Source organism: Macrobrachium rosenbergii, chromosome 49 (genome assembly GCF_040412425.1).
Source record: "Macrobrachium rosenbergii isolate ZJJX-2024 chromosome 49, ASM4041242v1, whole genome shotgun sequence".
Taxonomy (NCBI): Eukaryota; Metazoa; Arthropoda; class Malacostraca; order Decapoda; family Palaemonidae; genus Macrobrachium; species Macrobrachium rosenbergii.
Window position 1 is genome coordinate 43,393,606 of NC_089789.1, and position 23,159 is coordinate 43,416,764.

Here is a 23,159-nt window from a genome sequence, read left to right on the forward strand (position 1 = left end):
AGGAGGTAATGTACCTGATTGTCAGTCGAGTAATGTGGGCTGCAAGTGATTCATCCCTCTAATTTTTATTTTTTTTTCAAAAGCAAACAGACTGATTTGCCATCCCTTATTTTATATCAAAAAAGACTGATTTGCCATCCCTTATAAATCAAAATAGACTGATTTGCCATCCCTTATAAATCAAAATAGACTGATTTGCCATCCCTTATAAATCAAAATACTGATTTGCCATCCCTTATAAATCAAAATACTGATTTGCCATCCCTTATTTTATATTATCCTATATCAAATAGAAAACTTTCAAGTATAATAATACCTAGGTACAAACGGTGAAGAGAGAGAGAGAGAGAGAGAGAGAGAGAGAGAGAGAGAGAGAGAGAGAGAGAGAGAGAGAGAGAGAGAGAGAGAAATTGCGTAAGGTCTGTTATAAAAACTAATTTAATTTTTCCCGCCTTTACCCTGCCTGAAGTAGGAATACAGTCTCAAGCATATATTACAATGCCTTTAAAACATCATCCCGTTCCTAAAATAGAAGAGGATTGCCAGCTCTTCTTGGAACAGAGATACGCCTTGTTACGCACATACGCCTGTGGTTTGGCGGCGTCTTCAGTTGAAAAGGAAATTTTTTCTCTCTCGAATCCATTACTCGAAGCAGCTTTCGGACAGCTAATGCTGGCATTTTTTATTTTACCTCAGTGATGATGATGATGATAATTATAATAATAGTAATATATGTAATAGTAATGATTGCTGAAATGCGTGAACGAGGTGGGCTAACGATTATATTACTTCTTCCTTAACCAGTTTTTCCATTTCCGTGTCGTGATCATTCCATTTGTGTGAAAGAGAGAGAGAGGGAGAGGGTCTCGTTGCTGTTGCTGGAACACCTGTATTTTTTTTTTTATTAAGTAATTGACAATGGCCACGGCCCCAGATAAATCGTGACCCAGGGTTTATGAAGGGGTCACGAGTGTGCTCCTTGTCGCAGGTCGGAAGATTTCCTGGCCTGTAGGGAGTCACCAGATGTCTGGCTCCCAAAGGAAGGAGAGAACGAGAGAGAGAGAACGAGAGAGAGAGAACGAGAGAGAGAGAGAACGAGAGAGAGAGAGATTGATTTTAAGGGGAACCAGGTGTTGAGCAACATGATGCCCTTTCGTCTGACAATTCATGAGTATGTTAACGAGAGAGAGAGAGAGAGTGAGTTTATTTACCTTATTATTGAGTGTAGGAGTCTTGATGTGCCTAGGTCTTATTGTGCATTTTGAAATTATTCAGAAAGGCTTCACAAAAAAATATGGTAATCACACACACACACACACACACACACACACACACACACACACACACACACACACACACACACACACACGCACACGAGAAAAAGTGAAATGTTGGTGCCGCGTTTTCTCTTTTTCATCCAATGAAGGAAAAAGTGTTATATAAAAAAAAGGCTTTATAAATGAAAATCATTCATACCAAGTCCAGAAGAATGTCCGTAATTAAGATCCAGTCCAATTAAACTTATATATAGCTGTTTTAAGTCGGTGAGTTCCATCTATATATATATTTTTCTTTTTAGACGCAGTGTAGAAGTTTTAAGAAGCATTGCCTTCGCCTAGTTCAGAATAGAGAAGAGCTTTTATTTTAGAATAGATTTTTTTTTTATTTCTTCCGAATGGGAAGGTCTATTAATAGAATATTCCACCTGTCAGTAGGAAGGCAAGTAATTAAGAACCGGAAGTATCAGGTGATAATTTGATTTTGAATGATTTCATTGCGAGTACATGCTCATACGCAGAGCGGGTATTCTGTAGTGGTTGAAATGTATACAGTTTGCTTATACAGAAAGTTGGTGTCCTTGTACACTACACATTTTACAAGGTATACATACACCTGTTGTTTGTGTAGTTAAAGGATACCATACAGTGTACGCACACCTGTGTATATAGGTGTGTGCAAAGACACTACCTGTCAAACGCAGTCAGTGTTAATTTGTTTTGGATTATTTAAATATTTAATTATCCCTGATACTACCCACTACATAACCCAGTCCACTGCATGCTGCATGCGTACCCATTCCTTAAACCAATTTGGTGTATAGTGTAAATGGCCCAATTGCTAGTTACAGTTCGTGTCATTTTTCAGAGAGATACCTAAAAGTATGCTGTACATAGGTTTAATCTTATTTCTCTTGATCCTATTCTATTGGACTAATCTTGCATGTTGTATGTTGAACAGAATGTTTTATCATCATAAAGCATTTGGGTATAAATTCCTGCATCCCCACCCCCACCCCCCCATCACACATCCATCCCAGACAAATGAATATTTTGAATACATCACCACCCACCCACCCTACTTTTGGCCCCCAATCATTTCTATTCTGTCTGTTCCCGCGTTACTTTTTTTTCCTCTTGGAATTTTTATCTTGGTTATTCTGTGTCACTCATTTTCATTTTCCACTTTTCTGATAATTTTCCGCTAGTATTGAGTATTGACCAAGCTTTTTTTTTAATACTTGTCTTATCCATGTCCGTACTTTTTTATATAGTTTCCCTTGTTAAGTTTCACCTGTAATTTACCCGTATACATCGTGTTTTTAAATTGTCTATTGATGTGAATCTTTGTATTATTACTTATACTGAATGATACTTTAATGTTCCCCCTTTGGCAATACCAGGTATACCAAGTGTATTTCGAGTTGGGAATTAGTGTTGATGTGTAATTCGTAATGTAATAATTCGTAAATGGAAGAAGCCCCTTTCCTCCGGTATAAATATGATTACATGAACGTTTTTCATGAAATCCATTTTAAAATGTAACATAGCGTTCTTGGATTAAATTATTATTATTGGTCACGTAGGAAGAGAAATTTTCTGTTTGATAATTTATGAAATCGGCAGACTTAAATTGAAATAAAGTATTTAATAGTTAGAGTTGCTCTTTGCCCTGGACGTTGTATGAAATCAGCAGACGACAATTAAAAGTAAAAACATTTATAGAAAAAATAGTTCGTTGTCTGTTGGAATCTTAAAGATAAAAATGCCAGTATGCAGATGTATTAAAGTTGATGTTCAACTTGGTGAATAAAGAAAAAATTAAATTAAACGGAAGGCCATCACTATAAAACTAGGAAAGAATTGTCGAAAGATGTTTTTAGAAATTTCATATAGCTGCTTAGAATAGAATAATTTTTAATTCTCTTATCAAAGGACGTATAAAAACTTAAAAGCTAATTGAAGAGCGGCGTTCTGTTCCTTTTATAGTCTGGTATATATTTTGCAACCAGCAATCACTGATTAGGCAAGGCCCCCAGCCTATTAAGGACAAAGTATCACCTTCTCACCAGTTTGTTGATTTCACGTGTCCTTTTTTTAGGAGGAAGGGGTGTGTGTGTGTTGTCATCCATTTTTTCATCTTTACAAACATTTTCTCACTTCGAGGTAAACTTGGTATATCCATGGGATTCTGTGGCCCTTACTAGTACTCTGATGGAGAGCTTTCAGTTTTCTGTGTTTTTCGAATGATCAGTGGATAAGCAACCCTTTTCGTGCTTGTACGTAATTCATTTTGAGTTTTGGTGCATTTTCTGAGATTTTCATGTGAGAATTGAATTTAAGTAATCAGTCTGCTAGAATTGACAGTCACAAATCCAATTCAGACTCTGATGCACTTCTTCAGTAGTCTTTAACATGTTCCTTCTCAATTTTCAAGTTTACGTAAAATTAATTTAAATATGCAGATTTGTGAATGAGCATCGTATTCATGTCCGCTGTTGTTACGGACGTCAGTTCCCTCAGATTTGTTTTTGTTGCATTTTATCAGATAGTTTGGAAACGGAATAAACTAGTTAGGTACCTGAACTATAATAGTCACTCTGGTCTTAAGTCAGTTTAGGCTCCCGTTTCTTCAATTTATGCTTTGGAATATTTTTTGCTGTTAGGATTCTTGTGAGAGACATTCTCTCTCTCTCTCTCTCTCTCTCTCTCTCTCTCTCTCTCTCTCTCTCTCCTCATTTCAAAATTTCTTTCTAAGTAAATGCATTTTTCTCAGCCTCTTCCATTTCTCAGTCTTTACGTGTCTCTCTCTCTCTCTCTCTCTCTCTCTCTCTCTCTCTCAGAATTATTTATTCTCTCTCTCTCTCTTAGAATTATTCTATTGACAAATCTTTCAAACTGTTACATATCCTCAATCAATTTGCCCTTCTACCCTCTGATCCATTTTCCCCTCTTCCCTCACCCTGTCTGTGTGTTCCATCCCCCCCTCTCTCTCTCTCTCTCTCTCTCAGAATTATTCTATTGACAAATTTTCAAACTGTTACATATCCTCAATCAATTTGGTCTTCTACCTCTGATCCATTTTTCCCCTCCTCCTTGTCTGTGTGTTCCATCCCCTCTCTCCTGTCTCTGAGTGTTCTCATCCCTCTCTCTCTCTCTCTCTCTCTCTCTCTCTTTTCTTGCTGAATGTCTGTATTTCTTTCTGTCAATCTGTTCCATATTATTAGTCTTTCCACTTTCCTTTCTCCCCCTCCCCTTTCACTAAGCGTTCCATATTCTCTCTCTCTCTCTCTCTCTCTCTCTCTCTCTCTCTCTCTCTCTCTCTCTCTGTGCTAAAATCTTTTTGTGCCATTACCTTTCCCCATCCTATCCACCCAATTCCATGACATTAAAAAAAAAGTCCTTTCCCCACTGCACAAAGTTTCACCCTCCGCCTCCAATCCCCTCCCCACACCACCCGCACCTCCTTCAATCCCACCCCCTTACGGTCGCTTCTACACACACACACACACACACACACACACACACACACACACACACACACACCTCATAGAATATCAGATGTAAATGTATTGTTACCATTCATTAAATATAAAATACATTACTAACCGATCTTTTGGGCTCTCTTTATCACCTCCTCCTCCTCCTCCTTCTCTTCCTCCGCCGCTGCTGCTGCTGTCTTCTTGCGTCTCTCTCTCTCTCCCTCTCTCTCTCTCTTGTGGCGAACCGGGGAAACAAAACATTCCTCCTATCCTTCTTCTTGCTTCTTCAGACAGAGGAACAGACACAGCATGCTGGGAACGTCTACAAATCTGTGAGTAGTAGTTTTCTTTTAACTCTGATATTATTAATTAATAATAATAATGAAAGTTGTTGGTGCACTAATCTTGATTATAGTGGTTTTGATTTCATTTTAATTTTTTTTTTTTTTGCTTCTGGTGCTTTATTTTTTTTTTTTTTTCCTGGCAAGGTTTCCGTTTTCGCTGCGTGCGGTGCTTGTTGAAGGAAGTGATTGGCAGTGAATCTTTTTTTTTTTTTTTTTTTTACGACTTAGATATTTCTCTGAAAGTGCTGATTAATATGCGGTTTTACGAAAAGTCGCATGACAAAATTGTTAACTTGCAATTTTATTTTCACACTTGACGCAGCGTCGTATGACAGTTTCACGACATTGGTACAAACATTGATTTTTATGACTTCCTTTTAAAAAATCTTGATTCTCTTAAATGTATGGTAAATTTGTAAGCATAAGATTTCAAAATAATATCCCGCAATCACTTGTATAGCAACGTGCGCAACTGAAAACGATCTTGCCAAATTTAACTTACTAATTTGCTTATTAATTCTTATTTTAATTTTAAGTATTTTATTGGTTACAAACAGGTGGTTTTCCGCTTGGAGCTCTAAAGCAATTTTTTTTTTTACGTGCCATTCATTTTTATTTGCTTGTATTGCAATTTTTTTTTTATTTGTGGAGATTATTACTTTCGCATTTTGTCTGCCATCTTGATTCACGCCATTTTGAATTTGCTCCTTTTTTATTTGATTCACGTGATTTGTGGTTTTTGAATAATTTGGGACGGAGATTTTCTAGTGAAACTGTTTTATGAAAAGCTTTGGCTTCATCAGCAGAGTTTTAATTTATAACGACTTAGTTGTTTTTATTTATTTTTTTTGTGATTCCGAGTTTTGTATTAAAAAAGATCGCGTAATAATTTTGATTTAATTCCTGACTTAATTTTATATATAATTTATAAAAATATTTGTCCATTATTTTATATATAATTTATAAAAAAAATTATTATATATATATATATATATATATATATATATGTATGTGTATATATATACATATATATATTATATATGTATATATATATGTATAGAAATCACTTGTACTCAGAATTTCCGTTATACATCTAGCTTTGCCAGAGGAAATAAAATCTTGACATTTTTACGAGGAAAAAGTACGATGTATACACGATTCCAAACATGGAATTTTATTTTATATTATATATATATATATATATATATATATATATATATATATATATATATATAATTTTTTTTTTTTTTTTTTTTTTTTACGAGAAAGTTGCAGCTAGCTAATTTTCCAACACCTGTTTCGCCTTGCCCTTCGAGAAACTGGGGTAGGGAGGAATAGGGAAGGGTGGGGAGGGGTTCCTAAGTTTTAAGGGGGCCAGGGTAGTTTTGGGGTGGGGAAGGGTTAGGGGTGAACTGGTTCTATGATCTTTCTTCGATAAATTGGAAACATTCTAAAACTATGACTTGTTAACGCTGTAAGCCTCTCTCTCTCTCTCTCTCTCTCTCTCTCTCTCTCGTTAACATACTGATGACCTATCAGAAGAAGGGCGATCATGTTGCTCAACACCTGGTCCCCCTATCATCATCTCTCTCTCTCTCTCTCTCTCTCTCTCTCTCTCTCTCTCTCTTCTTGAAACGAACTACTTTCATAGGTTATATGCACCAGTTTTAACCTTTTAGGTGTACTGTTACTTGTGATCTTTTTGCAACACCTGGTTAAGCTTCAAACTTCTAGGAAGTCGGTTGTAATATTTTCATAATTTTTTTTATACGGAGTTTTCAACATGAACAGTTTTGGTTCGTTTATATCCAAACTGGCGGCCAGTTCTGAAGGTGTTGAGAGGCCTGAGGTGTACCTCTGGATTCGAACCGCCCAGCAAGAACGAGATTTTTGGCAGGAATACTAGATTGGAAAAATCAATATTTCAGAGGTATTCCATTTTGTGATTTTAGGCCTGTTTAAATTGAAAGCCTATGCAACTCGGGGTATGACTTTGTGTTATTTATCCAGTTTTTCTTTTAAATATTATTTATGCAGTATTTCCTTTAAATGTTATTTATCCAATTTTTCCTTTCAATGTTATTTATCCTTTATTTCCTTTAGTTTTGCATTTGGTAAAACGTCGACTCCTGTGTAGACTTCCTAAAGATTCTCTCGATTATTTATTTAAAACTTCAAGCAAGTATAATTAATCTAGTTAATTTTACTTGGCGTTAATTCTTTTTTTTTACAACCACACACAAGCCCAGAACATGGTTTTAGCAATTCGCTAAATATCACGTGATCGTACTTTTTTTTAATAGAGATCGTTACATTTTTGTGATGGTAAGTTTTTCAATAGAGATCGTAAAGTTGCGTTGATCGCAATTTTTCAGTAAGATCGTTAAACTGTCAGAGCGGGTTTTATGTTGATCTTAAACCCGAGAGATTACTGGACTGTGCAGTAAGTGTCTTTTGGAATTATAAACAGACTACAAGATTCGTTTTCCCTTTGTTTTTAGAAGAGTAAAATGTTCTCTATTTTAAAAAAAATGCCAGATCGAAAATAAGTATTAAGTCGAGATTAGAATGTCCTCTGCCCCTGAAGAATTTCTAAATAAAATCCAGCAGCGTTTAATGAGACTTTCATCAGTATTGCACGATTCTCATTGTGATCTTTTTCAGTTCTCGTGTCAAAGAATGTAGTGAATTAAGTAAGAATATATATAAGTAATAATTGAGTATGTAAGTTTACCTACGCTTAAGGTAATTATCATCGTTAATTATCTTAATTATCTGAAGAAACGAAGAATGCAGACGTTCTCTCCAAAGTTGTCTGATATCAGTTGGTTTCAATGCAGTTTTTTTTTAATCCAGTTTTTTTTAATCTCTCTCTCTCTCTCTCTCTCTCTCTCTCTCCCAAGACGTGTTCTGTTCAAGAAATGCATCGGGGAGATTGACGTTAATCTCTCCAGACTTGGCGTGGAATAGGCGCTGCTGATCTCGACTGTAAAGGAGAGTTGTCTCTCTTCTGGAGACAGTTTAATATCCTGTTGGGCCTGCATCTCCGAATTTGGGAGAGATGTCTTCCCGAAGGTGTCTTCCTCCAAGGGCTGTCTCCCGAAGGTGTCTTCCTCCAAGGGCTGTCGCCAAGATGTCGTCTTTCCAAAGATGTCTTCGAGGAGATGTCTTTGGTTAAACCTGTCAGAGAGGTTTGACAGAGGTGTCATTTTAACTTTGTCTCTGGGGATGTTTTGAAAGTATTTGATGGATATTAGGACTGGGAGGAGCTATGGTGTTTAGCCAAAAACTTAAAATATTAAAGGGGAATCCAGAATTTTTTTTTTATCACCTACGTTTTATAGAGTTTTTCAACAGTTATTGTCGTGTTGTCAACAGTAATATTTATGTTGTCAACGATAATGGTGGTGTTGTCAACAGTAATTGTTTTGTTGTCAGCAGTCTTGGTCGTGTTGCCAACAGTCATTTTCGTGTTGGCAACAGTCATGGTTCTGTTGTCAACAGAGGTGGTTTTGTTGCGTTGCCAACATCAATGGTTTTGTTGCGTTGTCAACAGCGATGGTTTGTTGCGTTGTCAACATCGATGGTTTTGTTGTGTTGTCAACATAAATGGTTTTGTTGTGTTGTCAACAGCGATGGTGGTGGTGTCAGCAATCATGGTCGTGTTGTCAACAGTGATTGTCTTGCTGAAAAGCAATAAAAATATAGTTATCATTCTGGTAAAATGTGTTCGACCTTAGTTGTCAGAAGTACAAGAAAGTAATTTGAAAGGTCATTAATTGGACGAACACTCACGATCATGAGATTTTGTCGAGATTAAAAAGTTGGGAGAATGGCGCCCACAATATCACCCAAGCACAGGTGCACTTGCGCTTCTGGAAAGCGTGAGGGTTACGGCAAGACTTAGTGTTATAAGGCTGTACGGAGGAAGGAAGGAGTGCCACACCTGAACACTTTGGAGAGAATAATAAAAGTGCAAGTTGAGCAAGTTTTCCCCATTTGCTCAGAGTTCCGTATTTTAGCGCAACATTGGCAGGTGTGTGGGGGGAGCCGGCGATTATCCCACCGCTAGGTGTGAAAAGGTGAGAGAGAGAGAGAGAGAGAGAGAGAGAGAGAGACTTGTGTATAGCTTTCTATCGTGATCTCGTGACCTCAGCAGGTTCAAGGGGTTACAGACATGGCTTAAGAGGTTGGTAGGATTGCCTTTTGTGAAACAACCGCCCCCCCCATCTCCCCCCTTACCCACAATTCCCCTCTGCCGTTTTAGGCAAGAGGCGCCTTTGGGAGTCGTCGGGTTGATTTTGTTGTTATTGAAGCTTTTCGGGGTTAAAATTATTGTAGGGGAAAAGAGTGGAAGTATTTTGACACTTTCCTCTGGGAGAATGATTCTCTTAATTTTATATTATATATATTTTTATTTTGATTGGTATGTTTTTGCATTTGTGAATGTTTGTAAAAGAGGGGGCGCAGTTTCATATGTGCAAGTAATATTTGTCAAACTTCAAATGATGAGGCAGTCTGAATATTACCATACAGTTGCTTTGTCATATCCAGCATAACTTAATCTGTCGTATGACAGTAGGTTAGATACTATTTAAGAACTTCGATACATTAGTTTATTACTAGATTTGAAGCTACTTACACAATTCCCCGATCTCGCGATGACCGCATTACAAACGGTATGTTGAATACAGTAGAAATTGTGTAAATAGTTAATTATCAGTTTCTAATTTCAAACTCGATTCCTTTTTGCCAAGTCCCGTGACTTTATAACATGACATTTTAACTTCTGGCTTACGTAATCTCTTGTATTAATAGTCGCAAGAGAAAAGCATTGGGTTATTTTTCCTTGTTGGAAACGACCAATGAAATGTGATACCGTGTTTTGGGGGAGACTGTACACAGTGTGTGTGTTTACTTTCGCGTGATTTATGTTGGTTCGGTATGCAGATGATGTAACCGAAGTCTCTCTCTCTCTCTCTCTCTCTCTCTCTCTCTCTCTCTCTCTCTAGAGGTAACAGCATGTGTCAAGATAAACACAAGACTGTGATTCTCTCTCTCTCTCTCTCTCTCTCTCTCTCTCTCTCTCTCTCTCTCTCTCTCTCTCTCTCTCAGCGTGCGGCCTGAGATAAACTCAAACCACTGATCCGTCAAATTCCGACATATCTGGATCCAGGTCTGACGAGAGAAAGTATACTCTGGACAGCCACTCGAAACTAGGCCTCTAGTTTGTTCCAGGTTTGTCCTGGTTTGTCTGTGAATAATTTGGTGAATAACGGACCTAAAACCTGTGAAATGATACATTAATTTTGCCCACCTAAAGCCTGTGAAATGATGCATTAATTTTGAGGAATGACCTAAAACCTGTGAAATGATACATTAATTTTGGGAACGACCTAAAGCCTGTGAAATGATACATTAATTTTGCGGGGAACGACCTAAAGCCTGTGAAATGATACATTAATTTTGCGGGAACGACCTAAAGCCTGTGAAATGATACATTAATTTTGGGAACGACCTAAAGCCTGTGAAATGATGCATTAATTTTTGCAGGAACGACCTAAAGCCTGTGAAATGATACATTAATTTTGCAGGGAACGACCCTAAAGCCTGTGAAATGATACATTAATTTTGCGGGAACAACCTAAAACCTGTGAAATGATGCATTAGTTTTGCCGACCTAAAGCGTGTGAAATGATACATTAATTTTGCGGGAACGACCCCAAAGCCTGTGAAATGATACATTAATTTTTGCGGGGAACGACCCTAAAGCCTGTGAAATGATGCATTAGTTTTGGAACGACCCTAAAGCCTGAAATGACCCATTAATTTTGCAGGAACGACCACAAAAGCCTGTGAAATGATACATTAATTTTGCAGGAACGACCCCAAAGCCTGTGAAATGATACATTAATTTTGCGGGGAACGACCCTAAAGCCTGTGAAATGATGCATTAATTTTTGCAGGGAACCCAAAAGCCTGTGAAATGATGCATTACTTTTGCAAACCCTGTGAATGATACATTAATTTTGCAGGAACGACCCAAAAGCCTGTGAAATGATACATTAATTTTGCGGGGAACGACCCTAAAGCCTGTGAAATGATACATTAATTTTGCAGGGAACGACCCCAAAGCCTGTGAAATGATACATTAATTTTGCGGGGAACGACCCTAAAGCCTGTGAAATGATGCATTAGTTTTTGCAGGGAACGACCCTAAAGCGTGTGAAATGATACATTAATTTTGCAGGGAACGACCCCAAAAGCCTGTGAAATGATACATTAATTTTGCGGGGAACGACCCTAAAGCCTGTGAAATGATGCATTAGTTTTGCAGGAGCGACCCTACAGCCTGTGAAATGATTAATTTTGCAGGAGCCCCAAAAGCCTGTGAAATGATACATTAATTTTGCAGGGAACGACCCCAAAAGCCTGTGAAATGATACATTAATTTTGCGGGGAACGACCCTAAAGCCTGTGAAATGATGCATTAGTTTTGCAGGGAACGACCCCAAAAGCCTGTGAAATGATACATTAATTTTGCAGGGAACGACCCCAAAAGCCTGTGAAATGATACATTAATTTTGCGGGGAACGACCCTAAAGCCTGTGAAATGATACATTAATTTTGCAGGCCTGTGAAATGATGCATTAGTTTTTGCAGGGAACGACCCCAAAGCCTGTGAAATGATACATTAATTTTGCGGGGAACGACCTAAAGCCTGTGAAATGATGCATTAATTTTTGCGGGAACGACCCAAAGCCTGTGAAATGATACATTAATTTTGCAGGAACGACCTAAAGCCTGTGAAATGATACATTAATTTTGCAGGAACGACAAAGCCTGTGAAATGATACATTAATTTTGCGGGAACGACCCTAAAAAGCCTGTGAAATGATACATTAATTTTGCGGGAACGACCCTAAAGCCTGTGAAATGATACATTAATTTTGCAGGAACGCCTGTGAAATGATACAAAAGCCTGTGAAATGATACATTAATTTTGCGGGGAACGACCCTAAAGCCTGTGAAATGATACATTAATTTTGCGGGGAACGACCCTAAAACCTGTGAAATGATACATTAATTTTGCGGGGAACGACCCCAAAAGCCTGTGAAATGATACATTAATTTTGCGGGGAACGACCCTAAAGCCTGTGAAATGATACATTAATTTTGCAAGGAACGACCCTAAAGCCTGTGAAATGATACATTTCAACGCAGGTCGTCGCAAATCAACTTACTTAGACGCCGGTTCGTACGGATTGCGATGCATGAATCTGTTAGGCAAAACGCAGGGAAGCGCTGATTGCCCGCGAATAATTGGGGAACAGGCTCCCTCGGAGACCAATTTTAATTGATCTCTAATCAGCGAGACTTTGTATGTTTGTGAGGCTTCGGGTTGATTTGTCAATATGTAGGGCTAGCGGTAGTAGTAGTATATGTATGTATTATATAGAGGTATACATACATATACACACACGCGAGCGCGCGCGCCCAGGGCTGTATGTATAGTCTTAACAGGAATTACAGTCGGAGGGTGGCTACATAGCACAGTCGAAACGGTACATATACCGACCGAGAAAGTCACGTCAACAGATTTAATAGTGTTCTAGGAAAGTGTATAGTGTGTATAGTATGTAGTAGCGTGTCATGCGCAGCATAAAAAAAAAAAAGTTCCCTATTAGGAGTTCTCTATTAGGGAAGGTTAAAGAGTACCCTATTTATACACTAATGAAAAGCTGCTGTTGACGACCCGCTTTCAGTTGCAAGACATCGGGTGTTGGCAGCAGTTGAACGCGCACAGTTATTGCTCCGAGGAGGAGTAGCGGCAGCAAGTGTTAGGTATGCATACATTATCTCGATAGGGTCGTTTTTAAACGGTAGCAACGCGCATGCGCGCGCGTGCGAACGAACGGCGTTCTGTGCACCTGCGTGTACCTTCACGTTAATGAGTAATTTTTATTTTTATTTTTGACTTACAGCGGTTGAGATCAGACGTAACCCGGGCGTCAGTATATATGTTTTCAGGTTTGCGACGCCATGGTACCTCAATCAGTCTATCAATCAATCAATCGTTCATATTCGTGCGATCATAAAGTAGCATTGCTTTAGAGATTTATTTCATTTATAAAGTGTGGGTTGGTTGTGGCATGAATTAGTTACATAACGAGAGAGAGAGAGAGAGAGAGAGAGAGAGAGAGAGAGAGAGAGAGAGAGAGAGAGAGAGAGAGAGAGAGGGTAAGAAAGAGCCAAAATGAGAGGTGGAGGGGAGGGAGAGGGGGTGGGAGGGGTTCCTTGGGTAGATCCCGAGGGATAAGTGGGTAGGAGGTGCTGCTGCTCTGAAGTTGGAGAGGTTGAGTGATAACATTCCTCTTTGAGGAGAACCCCTCCTCCTCCTCTTCCTCCTCCTCCTCCTCCTCCTCCTCAGGAGAGAGAGAGTATACTTACTCCTGCTACGATCTTACGGCAAGTTCTCATCAGTCCTTTTCTATTAAAGCTTGCAAGATAAGGACAATCGTCATAGTTTCTGCCCTCTCTCTCTCTCTCTCTCTCTCTCTCTCTCTCTCTCTCTCTCTCTCAAAGCTCCAAGATGAAAAGGACAGTCTTCATAATTTCTGTGCTCTCTCTCTCTCTCTCTCTCTCTCTCTCTCTCTCTCTCTCTCTCTCTCTCTCTCTCTCTCTCTCTCTCTCTCTCTCTCGGGGCGCGCGATGTCGCTTTACGTTTCCAACTGTTTTCCTTGGAAATAGTTTTATGGTTTGTCGCCTGGGGACAGATTTAGTGGTCGGTCGGTCCTTGGTCCAGACCGTCTCAACTCCTCGAGCAGGCTATAATGACCGTTTTGCAATTCATGTCCGCGTGTGAGTCTTGAACAGGCGGTGGATTCGAAAGGCGAAGAAGAATTTTGGGCTATGATAAGCCAGTTTGGAAGCAAGGAGTTTAATTGTATGCCGTTGCCCTGTTTATTTATTCTCTCTCTCTCTCTCTCTCTCTCTCTCTCTCTCTCTCTCTCTCTCTCTCTCTCTCTCTCTCTCTCTCTCTAGGAGGGGTGATTGTATGCATGCTTGTTAAAACACCTGCTTATATCTATAATGGTTTTGACAAGTGTGTATGCACACTAGTTTTGACAGTGTTCTTACGTATGCATAGGGGCTCAGACACGTGTGTGTATGCATAGGGGTTCAGACACGTGTTTTATGCATACTGGTTCAGGAGTGTGTTCGAATGCATAGTAGTTCACACACGTGTACGTATGTATGTTTGGTTATGACTCATTTATATTCATACTGGTTTCGAATTTTGTAGGCTAAATGCTTTTCAGACGAATTAATATGCACATTGAGCTTGGCACGTGTTTGTATGCATACTGGTTTTGACTGGTTTGAAAGCATACTGTTGTTCACACATGATCTTTGTGTACTCAGCGCTTGTTAACCAACCAGCAGTTATTTGCAAGAGCGTGGCTTCAGGGAAGATACGAGTAGTCAGCAACCTCTTCTTCACTTCTCTCAGAAACTCCTGTTAAATGATGACAATAAGAATACCAAGGATTTTACCCTAACCATCAATGGTCTTGAAAAATCTGTGGTTGAGTCGCGTCCAGGATGTTGAATGGTCAGATTCGCCCATTCTCCTGAATAAAAATGATTGAAAACTCCTTAATGTACTTAAGTTTAACTCGCAAGTGGGATGGGAGAACCAGTTTCCCGTGTGAGAGAGAGAGAGAGAGAGCGCTACTTACTGAGTTTACATGTATCCTTAATGGAAGGATTTAACCAATTTTTAATTGTCAAGGTGAATAAAGAGGATTCGAGTAACTAAAACGAGTCCATACAATTTCTCTCTCTCTCTCTCTCTGAGAGGAGAGGAGAGGAGAGGGCCTCTTGATGCGGGGCATTTAAATCTCTCATCTGAATATTTGATAAGAGACTCGTAGGAGCCTTTCCTTTTTAGGCGGCGGGAGTGATACTCGAAGGAAAGGACCGGCCAGGCTAATTTTGGACAGTTGCGATGTGCTTGCCTCTCTCTCTCTCTCTCTCTCTCTCTCTCTCTCTCTCTCTCTCTCTTCTCTCTCTCTCTGTAATTGGTATGCCTTTCAGAGTAAATTCTAAGATCGCAAAACAGTTAACTTTCATTTTGTTTTTTGGGTGGGGGGGGAGGGGTTTCCTAAAATGTCGGAGCAAGATGGCGGTCAAAGATGAGTTGACCTGAAGGAGGGGCCGCCCTTTCCTTTACCCCCCCCTCCCTTACCCCTCTCCCCCTTTGGCGTCGTTGACGGGTGCTTTTGACCTGAAGGGGACCTGTTTCCTCACCCTTCCCTTCTGCTTCCCCTTGTGGACAGAACAGGAGGATTTTGACCTGAAAAAGGGGAGGGGTGGGACCTTTCATTCCTCCACCCACTATCCCCTGTTGGAATGAACTAAAGATTTGACCTAAGATGCGAGGGACCCTCGGGTGGATTTAGCAGGCTTTTGACCTGAGACGGGGAGGCGTCCTTTATCCGATCCCCAGGTGGAATGAACAGCCGGCTTTTGACCTAAAAGGATGGAGTCTCATTTCCTCCACTCCTTTCCCTTTGGAGGATTCTTACAGAAAGCCCTCACCTTGAAGGGGACGTGGCTCCCTTTCCCCTGGTGGAGTAATTGACGGGAGGCTTTTGACCTAAAAAGAACCTAACTTCCACCATTGTGGCGCCACTGTCACGATACCACCTTGATAGATGGATCAGGTCTGGAAGGGAAGATACGGTAGTCTTTGCGATTGCTTCAGCATGGCATTACCCGATGGCCTAGTATTGTCTCTGAGAAAGTGGGTATATTGCCCATACCTTGGCGACAGAGGTTTCTCTCAGATGCCCATATCGGGGGAGTTAAACTTTGTCATTTTAAGAACTGTAGATTCTTTTTCTCAAGTTCTTTGAATAAAATTGAGACAGTTAATATTCATGTCATTTTAATACACATTGTTTGTTGAGGAAATGCTTATATAATGAGAATTATTTCGGCATCAAACGCTTCAAACTCCGTCATTACGAAGAAAGTTCCAGATGTCTTGAGTTTTGACTTTGGACTTCTTCCAGAGGAAGGATTAGAAAGACCTTTAACCCTTATCTTTAGAAGGATTGGGAATTCCTTCCAAGCGTTGCATTTGAAAGCGAATTTGTCTTGAAAAACTGTCAATTTCCTTGGTTTGGAAACAGCTGAACAGATCATTTGGAATTTCTCTGCATTCAAACACCATGTATGCGCAGTCAAAAGATATTTGGAATTTCCAAAGTTTGTAAAACAACTGACTACCCCCCCGTAGAGATATGAGATTTTCTCAGAATCAGGAAGCAGTTTACGGCAAACCTTGAGGAGAGGAGAGAGAGAGAGAGAGAGAGAGAGAGAGAGAGAGAGAGAGAGAGAGAGAGAGAGAGAGAGAATTTGGAATTTCCAGACTTTCGAAAAAATTATAACTTTCAGAAGAGACGACTTGTATTTTTTCATAACTTTCGAAAACACTTAAACACATCTTTAGAGAAGAGATCGTTTGGAATTATCCAAAAGCTTCTGAAAACTACTACTTAACTTCAAAAGAATCTCTGTATTTTCCATGGTGTTTCAAAACAAGTTACGCACAACACCTGTACGCAGTGTGCGCTTTGATCTTCAGAAGAGGTGACTCGGGACGACGCTGTCTGTACGCCCCCCGAAAAAAAAAAAAAAAAAAAAAAAGCCAAGTCACGATCCAAAGGAACAGCTAGATGATGTAGGTATCCGCCGCCACCCATTGAATAAGTCTTGTCACGCATTATGCTAATGAGGGCTCGGAGGAAAGAACTGTGGGGAAAAATAGAAAGATAAAGGTTGCTCATTGTTGTGGATGAGCTTCGATGTCGGATAGTCTTTTTTTTTTTTTTTGGGGAGGGGGCAAGATATGCAACTTTTTTTTAAGGGGATTTTTTCCCAGAATTATCTATCGGGGTCGGTGCACTTTGGAAATTTTGCTTAAAGATTTTTTTTTCCCGTTAAATTGATATTGTAAGTTCGACTATAATCGACAGGGACTCGAATGTCTTGTGATCCCCCAAAAATTGATATTTCGTCATCTTTTATTTTTAATTCGCCAAAGGAATTTAATTTTGTCAAGAGATTTTTTTTGTTGCGCACTTTTTCCCTGACGGATTAATTCTTGAAGCTTTCAATTTATCAGAAGCCATTTAAGATTAGATTTGTCAATTATGCTTTCTTGACAAACTGGTTAATTGAACTTTAAATCTCAACAATGGAGTAATTCAATTTTGCCATATAAAGATTTTATGGTCGTGGAATCTGAGTGGTACAAAGATCTGAATATAAAAGTAAAAAATTTAGTTCAGAAATAATTCGTATCATCAATTACAGCTTTGAGATAACGAGAGCTCTTGATTTAGTAAAAATGCGGGTTTTGTATCTACTGTCATACATTTGAGATTGTAGTTTCAACATAGTTTCTGGTGTGTATGTATTAATTATTGAGTTTTCTCAATTTAATTAATACAGGTTTATCACTCTTAACGTCTCATAAAAATTTTTGAGTCTTACAATAAATAAGTATAGGAATATATGTAAATATATATTTAACATCGGTACCATTACCAACTTAAACGTCAGTAGCTGAATTTACTATTGGTAGAATATCGAGTAGAATTGACTTGTAGTGTTGCATGATGACTAACCCAGACATGACCTTTGGAGGTCATCCTTGAGTTATATTATGAAATGGTCATTGTTGCGTCGTTTACTGGATTAGTAAATGATACTCTTTACTGGATCGGTAAATGGCGCTGTTTACTGGATCGGTAAAATGGCGCTGTTTACTGGATCGGTAAAATGGCGCTGTTTACTGGATCGGTAAAATGGCGCTGTTTACTGGATCGGTAAAATGGCGCTGTTTACTCGATCGGTAAAATGGCGCTGTTTACTGGATCGGTAAAATGGCGCTGTTGACTGGATCGGTAAATGGCGCTGTTTACTGGATCGGTAAAATGGCGCTGCTTACTGGATCGGTAAGTGTTACTATTTACTGGATCAGTAAATGGAATAGCCTGCAATCATCTCAAGATGTTAGGAATGTTTTCCACCATATGTTTATAAAACCTCATGTGAAAGTTATATTCTGGTATTTAGGTCCCAGCATCCACGCCGTCGAGATGCTCCCGAGAGATTGCTCTTGAAAGCTCTGGGGGCATCTCGATATTCGCGTGTGGCACTTTTTTTTATATATATATATTAAATATGCAAGCTGAGTAAGAGACGCGATCTCGTTAGGACTTTAGTTAGTATGCAGGTCTCTCGTCAGGTTAAAGGACTACTTTACATGATCATTGCAGCTTCCCCAAGTGTATGTACAATAAAAAGTGTCTGGGTGAAATTTCTTGCTGTGGATTGTGGATCAGGGAAGAATGAAGGTTATACTTTAGCATACCTGATTGACATGCTTATTCGAGATAATCTGTTTAAAAAGTAAAGTGTTGTTGAGGTGAAACTTCTCCATTCAGTGGATTAGGAAAAGTGAAGGTTATACTGATTATACATGATTGACGTGCCTATTCCAGCTGCCTCTGTTTATGCTTTTGCTGTGGTGAACTTAATGCTTTCAAATCAGCCCCTTTTGTAGGCATCACGCATCAGTATTTTAAGAATAATTCTTCCCTCCTCTTTTTTTTTAAAACTTGGCGTTTCCTAGGGACGAGGCATAGGCCCTTTTCCTCAATTATTGTGACCACATGTCTTTTTTTTTGTCTCACCATTGCAGGTTGCCCATGACTACAAGGTAGGCCAACCACACATCCTTGAAGAGATATGTCCCAAAGTCCCCTCCTTTCTCTATATACAGTATAAATAAAACAATTGGAATTAATCTAAACCACGTTAGAATTTAGTCTCTTTAAAAACTTATTAATAGTCGCCACACTCACCATTAACACAATTATTACACTAGTGATTAGTCATATGTTTTTTTTTTTTTTATATATTAACCCCCACCTACCTTTTTTTTCCCGGGATATGGCCTGTTTAGTTCATACATGTTTTTATATATATAATTTTTCTGTGTGTTAGTTGTGACATTGTCGTTCATTTTCGAGATTGGCCGTGATTGTTGTAATTTTTTTTTTTCTGTGCTGGCCTTGATGCAAAGCTTTGAAGAGATATCAGATTTTTTTTTTTTTTGTGATGTCTTTTCAGTGTGTGTTTTTTTTATCATGCGCCAGCCTGCAGGACTTTTCCTGTGTCTTTGTCTGGCATGCATCTTTTATTCATTTTGACGACGAGCTTTTAGCGTTGACTATTGCGAATGGCCCCTTGGGTTTAGTTAATTTTCTTTTTCCTCTCGCTTCTTTAGTGTTTTAGCCATTAATCCTCACTGATAAGGGTAAAAATATTGATAGAATTATTTTAATCATTTAACATTAACAAAATATTAATGCGTCGACTTTGAAGTTCCAGCGACAAGGGTAAGAATAACATTGTTTTAAAGTTTTCATATTTTCGTGATTTTTTATTTTTTATAATTAGTTTTTTCCCCTCGCATGTCACCAAGTGGTGTTTCAATTTTGGGGTGAAAATTTTGGTTGAAATTCGTCCAACTTTGTGATGAGCATCTGGACTTTGTCAAATGCAAAGGCTGGTGTGTTCCAACTTAAGAATTAAGCCACGCCCCTTTGTTAGAGTTGCCAGAAGTTTCCATAGATTTATCTAAGATGGATGAGGTAATGATTAATTACTCGTCCTTTAAGTTATATCATATGAACCCTATTTTCCCAGAGGTCTCCTCAGCTCTTTAAAACACTTAGAAGTTAAGGTTTACGTTTAGTAAAGGCTGCCAGAATGAGATTCTTGGGTGCAGTTTGCGTGAAAATAAATATTTCAATCGTGGAAACAATCTGCAGGACAATTTTCTGTTCACCCTTTGGTCAAAAGCGTTAGTTACAATATTTACAATGAAATAACAGATTGGGACACATTTTAGTAAATTAACAAAAAATTAGATTTTGGGAATTTGTCTTTGAAATTTGATTTTATCAAATAAAATTTTATTGGTATTGTATAAATATTGAGAAAATGAACTGAGCAATTTGATACATCAAGGAAAATTGTCAGTTGGTAGTTTTATTCAATAAATTAGTCAAGTTTTGGGGGAAAACGTCTTGCAAACCAGGCACTACAGTGAAATGTGTTACAAACTTTATGTAGGGCCCAGAGTACCGAGCAATCAGATGCCCCAGACATGCCCAGACTTGAAGAAAACTCGTGAAAGGACTAAGAGAAAGTAAGCACCCAATATGGCTTTTTTGGGAGTGATGATCAGAATTGGAAGATAATTTGGAAAGCACATATTTTGATAAAAAGTAATCTTGAGTCTTAAGTGTTTTCAAATATGTAAATACTATCTCCATCCAGGTAAATATGTTTATAATCTTGAAGTATATAAAGTTTTGTTTCGACAGCACTTGGTCAGCATCCCCAGATATAATTATGATGATAAACGTAGGTCTTGGTAAAAGAAAAAAAAAAATTTGGCGGGTGTTAAATTCGAAAGGCGAAAGTTCAAAGGATGGGGAGTGAAAAAAAAAAGTTAACTAGAAATTCTTTTTTATAATTTCCAATTTCGAAGTAAAATTTGAAGACATGAGTCAAATCTGAGAAATGATTACTAACTAGAAATGATTAAGGATTCAGTATTACAATTGAAATTGAAACAATTAAAAGAAATCAGTTTATATGGTAATGATCGTCAACGAAACATTCATTACAACGATTCAGTTTGGAAGTAAATCAAAATTACGAAACTAGAAGAAAGAAAACTTTCATGAGTGATGATTGACAATCAAGAAAGTCATTGTAAAACCTGATAAAGACAAGGAGCTTAATGACAAGAAGTCATGCCCGGGTATTGATTGATGTAGAAAATTAATTATGAAAACTATGATAGGAATAATAAGTGGTTGTAGGCAGAGCAGTCACTGGTGGTAAGCATGTGTGTGTCTCTCTCTCTCTCTCAGTACGCACCCAAAACCGGTTATTGTTACTACCTCTGGAAGGGTAAAGCTGGTGGCTGGGGTCGCGGTCATCATCAGGGGTGGGGGGTCCCCCTTTACCTGGTTTCGGGACTGTTTGTGGGGTGGGAGGGAGGGGGAGTTACCCCTCTGGGTGTGTCTAGGAAGAAGGGGCCTGGTGCTAGGGGTACCCCGTGGGTGTGGCCAGGAGGAGGTTGGGAAGGGGGAGTGCCAACCCCCCCTCTTTTTTTTTATTGATAGAAGGGTCATAGGTGTGCTTCGAGTGTGTCATCGGTTGGGTATGTGTCCCGGCAGGGAAGTGAGGCGGAAGTGCCCTTACTGACGTCACGTACTTGGGCATGTACCCCCAAAGAAAGTTGAAGAGTTAAAAAGCTCTTGTATAGTAAACTGGCATGACAGTATTTGAGGTCTTTGTGGCAAAATTATTTACGAAGGAGAAAAAATTGAATTAATGATATTAGTAAAAGGAAAAGCGACTTACAGGGGTCCACTTTGTCAGAATCACATTTAGTAGAATTCCGTTTTTGAACAGATTGATGGAGCAAAGATGTCAATTTTAACAAATACGGAAGAATCCCAGAACGATGTGCCCATAATTATATATTAATTTTAGCATTTGAAAAGGTACAAACATTTAAAGATGAGCAAGAAACCGAAGCTATTTTCAATATGAGACGTAATGGCATGGAGGCCCAAGTATTCAAGACAACAAGAAGTATTTAGAATTTGATGAACTGATTATATTGGAATATTGAACTAAAACAATAAAATGAGAACGTGTAATAAATAGTAAAAACGTTAGTAGTTAAATGAAAAGTGTACAAATATTTAAAGATGAGCAATAGAAAATGAAGTGTACTTAATAGTTAAATAAGGAAGTGTACTTAATAGTTAAATAAGGAAGTGTACTTAATAGTTAAATAAACAAGAAGTATTTAGAAAATTGATGAACATGATTATATTGCAAAATAAGAACATAAAATAAAAAATGAGAACGTGTAATAAATAGTAAAAGGACGTGCACTTAATAGTTAAATAAGGAAGTGTACTTAATAGTTAAATAAGGAAGTGTACTTAATAGTTAAATAAGAACATGTACTTAATAGCAAAATAAGAACATGTACTTAATAGCAAAATAAGAACATGTACTTAATAGCAAAAGAAGAACATGTACTTAATGGCAAAATAAGAACATGTACTTAATAGCAAAAAAAAGAACAAGTACTTCATAGTAAAATAAGAACATGTACTCAATGCACAAGCTATAACACCCAGAGGAAATCTGGAGTCAAAAAACCGCTGCTCTATTACAATTTGATAATCCCCAAAAGTCAGTCTTCAGATGAAAACCTCAGCTATATCTTTAAACTCGAAGCTTTCTTCTGTTAACAAGAAAACGGCAGAGTGAAAAGTACAACCTTGAAAGCGACATTGGTACCATTTTAATATTGTTGAAAGTCACACTTGCCTCTATTTAAATGCGAAAGCAGTCGCGTGGGAGAAACTGCGAGTTAACAAACGGAGGCGCATTCCACGTTTGTTTGGTTGGAACGCAGTTCCAGATTTAGGTTGAGAGAGCCCCACGCGGGTCAAGGAATAGGCCACGCAGCATCCAGGCGAATACCCCATTAATCAGTAGAGTGTGTCTATTGCCCCATCGTGGGTACCGTGCCAAATGCCACTCGGAATCGACTTCCCCAAGTTTTCCAACTTGGTACGTCACCTGGGAGTACACAGACCAGCCGTGAGTGCTCCTGAAGGATGCCTCTTGAGAAACACCTGCAGTATCTCCTGAAGCAGAAGCCTTAAAGGACACGAAGCAGCAGTAGCGACAGAATCTCTGGAAGGTATAGCACGTCGTCGTCGTCATCAGCTAGACGACCTCACTCACTCTCCCTCTCACTCTCTCTCTCGCTCTCAGGTGACTCATCACACTGCGAACACCTGTTGACCCCAAATTTTCCCAAATGGGCCCCGCCGTGACACATGGCACCTATAACGATGATGGTCAGT

General features: G+C 38.8%; 1 protein-coding gene across 1 annotated transcript in view; it reads left to right on the forward strand.

Annotated features, from left to right (window-relative positions):
- LOC136832318 (myosin heavy chain, non-muscle-like) overlaps positions 1–23,159 on the forward strand; it is a 172,054-nt gene that overhangs the window by 128,234 nt on the left and 20,661 nt on the right. The window contains 2 exon segments of the mRNA XM_067093225.1: positions 5,050–5,091; positions 18,884–18,901. Coding sequence (XP_066949326.1) covers positions 5,050–5,091; positions 18,884–18,901 — 60 coding nt within the window.